Source organism: Littorina saxatilis, linkage group LG4, assembly GCF_037325665.1.
Source record: "Littorina saxatilis isolate snail1 linkage group LG4, US_GU_Lsax_2.0, whole genome shotgun sequence".
Lineage (NCBI taxonomy): Eukaryota > Metazoa > Mollusca > Gastropoda > Littorinimorpha > Littorinidae > Littorina > Littorina saxatilis.
The window spans coordinates 62,354,386-62,360,611 of record NC_090248.1 but is presented as its reverse complement, the minus strand read 5'-3'; the positions used below and the strand labels follow the sequence as shown (position 1 = coordinate 62,360,611).

The 6,226-nt window shown below is 49.1% G+C and overlaps 1 protein-coding gene across 1 annotated transcript in view; it reads left to right on the top strand.

The window, feature by feature from the left end:
* Nucleotides 1-6,226, top strand: part of LOC138965677 (G-protein coupled receptor GRL101-like) — a 33,340-nt gene that overhangs the window by 3,220 nt on the left and 23,894 nt on the right. The window contains exon 2 of the mRNA XM_070337853.1: nt 3,346-3,527. Within this exon, the coding sequence (XP_070193954.1) occupies nt 3,346-3,527 (182 nt within the window). The remainder of the gene's footprint in view (nt 1-3,345; nt 3,528-6,226) is intronic.

The window sequence follows — 6,226 nt, the reverse complement described above, 5'->3', positions numbered from 1 at the left end:
GGATGGTTTTGGAGAGGGTGTCATGCCTTGTTGGATGGTTTTGGAGAGGGTGTCATGCCTTGTTGGATGGGTTTAGAGAGGGTGGCATACCTTGTTGGATGGTTTTGGAAGGGTGGCATGCCTCGTTGGATGGTTTTGGAGAGGGTGTCATGCCTTGTTGGGTGGTTTTGGAGAGGGTGTCATGCCTTGTCTTGTTGGATGGTTTTGAAGAGGGTGGCATGCCTTGTTGGGTGGTTTTGGAGAGGGTGTCATGCCTTGTCTTGTTGGATGGTTTTGGAGAGGGTGTCATGCCTTGTCTTGTCGGATGGTTTTGAAGAGGGTGGCATGCCTTGTTGGTTGGTTTTGGAGAGAATGTCATGCCTTGTTGGATGGTTTTGGAAAGGGTGTCATGCCTTGTTGGATGGTTTTGGAGAGGGTGACATGCCTTGTTAGATTGTTTTGGAGAGGGCCTAGCGTGTCATGCCTTGCCTTGTTGGATGGTTTTGGAGAGGGTGTCATGCCTTGTTGGATGGTTTTGGAGAGGGTGTCATGTCTTGTTGGATGGTTTTGGAGAGAATGTCATGCCTTGTTGGATGGTTTTGGAAAGGGTGTCATGCCTTGTTGGATGGTTTTGGAGAGGGTGTCATGCCTTGTCTTGTTGGATGGTTTTGGAGAGGATGTCATGTCTTGTTGGATGGTTTTGGAGAGAATGTCATGCCTTGTTGGGTGGTTTTGGAGAGGGTGGCATGCCTTGCCTTGTTGGATGGTTTTGGAGAGGGTGGCATGCCTTGTTGGATGGTTTTGGAGAGGGTGGCATGCCTTGTTCGTTGGTTTTGAAGAGAATGTCATGCGTTGTTGGATGGTTTTGGAGAGGGTGGCATGCCTTATTGGATGGTTTTGGAGAGGGTGGCATACCTTGTTGGATGGTTTTGGAGAGGGTGTCATGCCTTGTTGGGTGGTTTTGGAGAGGGTGTCATGCCTTGTTGGATGGTTTTGGAGAGGGTGGCATACCTTGTTGGATGGTTTTGGAGAGAATGTCATGCCTTGTTGGATGGTTTTGGAGAGGGTGTCATGTCTTGTTGAATGGTTTTGGAGAGAATGTCATGCATTGTTGGATGGTTTTGGAGAGGGTGGCATGCCTTGCCTTGTTGGATGGTTTTGGAGAGGGTGACAAGCCTTGTTGGATGGTTTTGGAGAGGGTGTCAAGCCTTGTTGGATGGTTTTGGAGAGGGTGGCATGCCTTGTTGGATGGTTTTGGAGAGGGTGACAAGCCTTGTTGGATGGTTTTGGAGAGGGTGTCAAGCCTTGTTGGATGGTTTTGGAAAGGGTGTCATGTCTTGTTGGATGGTTTTGGAGAGGGTGTCAAGCCTTGTTGGATGGTTTTGGAGAGGGTGACAAGCCTTGTTGGATGGTTTTGGAGAGGGTGTCAAGCCTTGTTGGGTGGTTTTGGAGAGGGTGTCATGCCTTGTCTTGTTGGATGGTTTTGAAGAGGGTGGCATACCTTGTTGGATGGTTTTGGAGAGGGTGGCATGCCTTGTTGGTTGGTTTTGGAGAGAATGTCATGCCTTTTTGGATGGTTTTGGAAAGGGTGTCATGCCTTGTTGGATGGTTTTGGAGAGGGTGTCATGCCTTGTTGGGTGGTTTTGGAGAGGGTGTCATGCCTTGTCTTGTTGGATGGTTTTGGAGAGGGTGACATGCCTTGCCTTGTTGGATGGTTTTGGAAAGGGTGGCATGCCTTGCCTTGTGGGATGGTTTTGGAGAGGGTGGCATGCCTTGTTGGATGGTTTTGGAGAGAGTGTCAAGCCTTGTTGGATGGTTTTGGAGAGGGTGGCATACCTTGTTGGATGGTTTTGGAAGGGTGGCATGCCTCGTTGGATGGTTTTGGAGAGGGTGTCATGCCTTGTTGGGTGGTTTTGGAGAGGGTGTCATGCCTTGTCTTGTTGGATGGTTTTGAAGAGGGTGGCATGCCTTGTTGGGTGGTTTTGGAGAGGGTGTCATGCCTTGTCTTGTTGGATGGTTTTGGAGAGGGTGGCATGCCTTGTTGGATGGTTTTGGAGAGGGTGGCATGCCTTGTTGGTTGGTTTTGGAGAGAATGTCATGCCTTGTTGGATGGTTTTGGAAAGGGTGTCATGCCTTGTTGGATGGTTTTGGAGAGGGTGTCATGCCTTGTTGGATGGTTTTGGAGAGGATGTCATGTCTTGTTGGATGGTTTTGGAGAGGGTGGCATGCCTTGTTGGATGGTTTTGGAGAGGGTGGCATGTCTTGTTGGATGGTTTTGGAGAGAATGTCATGCCTTGTTGGATGGTTTTGGAAAGGGTGTCATGCCTTGTTGGATGGTTTTGGAGAGGGTGTCATGCCTTGTTGGATGGTTTTGGAGAGGATGTCATGTCTTGTTGGATGGTTTTGGAGAGAATGTCATGCCTTGTTGGGTGGTTTTGGAGAGGGTGGCATGCCTTGCCTTGTTGGATGGTTTTGGAGAGGGTGGCATGCCTTGTTGGATGGTTTTGGAGAGGGTGGCATGCCTTGTTCGTTGGTTTTGAAGAGAATGTCATGCGTTGTTGGATGGTTTTGGAGAGGGTGGCATGCCTTATTGGATGGTTTTGGAGAGGGTGGCATACCTTGTTGGATGGTTTTGGATAGGGTGGCATGCCTTGTTGGATGGTTTGGAGAGGGTGGCATGCTATGTGGTCTGCGCAAACCACACCAACTTCAGACGTTTGACGGTTGCCAGCAGAGGTTCTTGTGGGCCTACTATGCTCTTGACCAAGCTCCAAACATACTCATTGGTCTTGTGCTCTGTGTGTGGTAATCGGAGCAGTTTCCTCTTGATCTCGAATGCCTGACTTTTCTATCATCGTCGGGCAACATTGTCCTTGTCTCGCAGCCATAAAGTAAAATGGAGACGACAAGACAACCTTCAGCGTGTTTTCTGGGTCGCGGGCGACCCAGAACCTCACAAAAGTATCTGCATCTCTTAGAGTGTTGGGAGTGTTTGATTGAGACCTCGTGTAATCCTCAAACACCATGACCTTCCCAACCACCACTTTTCAAAGGATTATCTGTGACGTTAGTTGAACTTCACAGTGCGAATGATGTGGGTCGTGGGTGACCCATGTCGAATTCAAGAAGGAACTTCACGGTGTTTATCCCTTTTTGGACAGTGTGGGTCGTGTACGACAGATACTCTGCAAACAGGCAGTAAAAAGTGCATTCTTATTTCGGATGGATTTCACAGAGATATTCAAGTAATTCAAGAACACCTACCCCATATGTCACTCGTTTCTCGGATATAAGTAGTCTAGATTGTAAAACCTTTGGTAGGGTTTAAGTTATGTATTAATGTCCGCACGTGTATTCATTTTGCAGACAACTTCGCCACTCCTACACAAACTTCCCAGTGGTCTGTGGAACTGCTCCGTGCCCCAGTGGCCCCAGTTCAAATCCCATTTCCACTGTAACTACCACACGGAGTGTGTGGCGGCGGAGGACGAGACTGACTGTCCCTTCACCGGAGACTGTCCACCTGAACACGTCACAGCCAATGGAAGGTCAAGGGGAGGATTCCACCTATGTATCTAATCTACCTTGCATTCACCCATCCATGTATCTAATCTACCTTTTATTCATCCATCTATGTCACGTTTCAATATATCACTCAAGGTGATTATGAACCGGTTAATTACTACTAATTAACTAACCACACCACGATCCACTCTCGCAGGCATACAATTAAATAGAGTCAACAAAAGTATAAGTTTCAGACGCCTGTTTATGTATAAACTCTCCACCTCCCTCGAGCCTTCACTCAAAATATGTTCCTTTTACGTTCTCAACACGTCAAAAAACCAGTGTTCACTGACAAAATGCCAGTACTATGTAGAAAATTATAGTAACACGCTGAACCCGTGTAAATACAGTCGAAATGAGAATGTTCTGTTCGAAAAGCTCTAGTTCGTGCAGGTGTCACACACCCCACGTTGTCACTACTCCAATGAAATCATAGATACGAAAAGACAACGGTGGTCAACGGGGTGCGTACGACATGGTGCACTTAGCTTTATCTCTGCTGCTGCTGCTTAGCCGGTATGCTGGTTAGTCGGTTCGCTGGTTAGCCGGTCCGCTGGTTAGCCGGTTCGCTGGTTAGCCGGTCCGCTGGTTAGCCGGTCTCCTGGTTAGCCGGTCTCCTGGTTAGCGTAGCCTCAACAGTTCCCGCCAGAGTCAGCCGTGCCGATGTTACGGGAACGTAACGAACGAACGAAACGAACGAACGAAGGAAGGCTGCAAACAGAAAGCATCGGTGCACTAAACATGTCAGCTACCCCTCACCCACCACCTTAAAACATGTCATCTTTAAATATCTCATCGAGCACGTGGGCCTGCACAAAACTGACTTTTTACAACAACAAAACAGCCATTTTCCGTCCTTCTCTCCCTATCTGCAAAAACCATATACAGATTAGTATTTTAGCGTCACAGAGAGTAAATTATGCGCTAACCTGGAAAGAACAACAGAGAGTATTTCATTCCACAACACAGACTCATCAACAGCGTTAAATAATGATTTATTACCTCAAAAGCCTATGATTGTAACTCTCAATGGAAGCAAAGTCCGCCTCCTCCCTGGAACAGTCTCTGTTCGTCAACAGTGACCCAAAACGTCCAGAACCCCTTGTCGAATCCTTATGCGAAAGCCATCGCCGACGAAGGAAATGTGACGACTTGTCCTCAGCAAAATACGTGGCAGAGGAAAGGAATAACTTGTGGAAGTTCCCCTAGAGTGCCGAATATGATACTCGGTGAAAAACCATCATACTCTAGTAACTGTGTGTTAGGTCCTTCCCCTTCTGCCGCTGGGTGTCAAGTGTGTCGTCCTTGAGTCTCTGACAGACCACCTAGCCAAATACACGCGACTGACCTTGTCACCAAACCAGTCCAGCTATACACAGTTTTGCCTCCCCAAGCAGGAAAAAGACACGAGAAACTCAATCCCTGAAAATCCCGTGCGCGCTGTCAGCGAAAAAAACCGTCAGCCCTATGACAGCAGAAACCTGCACTGTGAAGCTCGTGCGTTTCAAAACATCCGTGCTCGGGAGCACTGTCAGCAAAAACTCTGCTGTGTCCAATATCACGCACAGGCGCTTTCTATCATACATTGACCCAGAACAGGCACTCCACTGAGTGACGCTTTCTTGGTCTCTGTCACCCGATCGTGACACACCTCCCCTCTTCAAGACGAAACCTCGGTTTCGCTCACAGTCATGTTCTCCTCTACAGCCCGAGAGAGAAAGTCAGCTCCAACATTGTTGGCGCCCGGAATGACGCGTACCGTGAATTGGTACGGTTGGAGAATCAACGCCCAGCGCATAAGTCTGGCGTTTGCCAACCTTGCAACCTGAAGATATTGCAGAGGTTGATGGTCCGTCTCCAGACAGAAAGGTCGTCCGTACAGGTACGCTTCGAACTTCTGGATGCCCCAGACAATGGCGAGACACTCGCGTTCAACCGTTGCATACGCTGCCTCGGCCGAGGTCAGCTTACGGCTGGCGAAGCAAACAGGGTGCAAAAACCCCTCTGTCTCCTGAAGCAACACTGCCCCAAGTCCCTTCCCTGAAGCGTCTGTCCTCAGCACGAAGTCCTTGTTCAGGTCTGGTAGTCGGAGAATAGGCTGACTGGTGAGTCGCCTCTTCAGGGTGTTGAATGCGGAGCTACATTCCTCAGTCCACACTACAACGGTCGGTTGTAGTTTCTTGGTAAGGTTGGTCAGTGGTAGAGCGATTTCGGCAAAGTGCGGGATGAAGCGTCTATAGAAGCTGGCTAGGCCCAGGAAAGACCTGACTTCTTTCTTCGTGCGCGGTGGCTCCGCCTCCCGAATCTTCTGGATCTTGTCGTCCTCTGGAACGAGCAATCCCTCGCCGACAACATGACCCAGGAAAGACAATTCCCGGAATCCCAAGTAGCACTTGGACGGTTTAGCTCCCAGATTTCCGTCCTTCAACCTTCCGAACACGTCGCGCAGGGCGTCGAGATGTTCAGTCCATGTCTCTGTCGCGATCAGCACATCGTCGATGAAACTGCTGATGTCCTCGCGCTTCAATGGTTCCAAAAGTTTCCTCATCATGCGAGTGAAGACGGCACCTGCATTCTGTAGACCAAAAGGCATGACTGTCCACTGGAACTGGCCGAATGGAGTGGTAAATGCAGTCTTTGGGCGGTCTTCCTCGGCAACTGGGATTTGCCAGTATCCCTT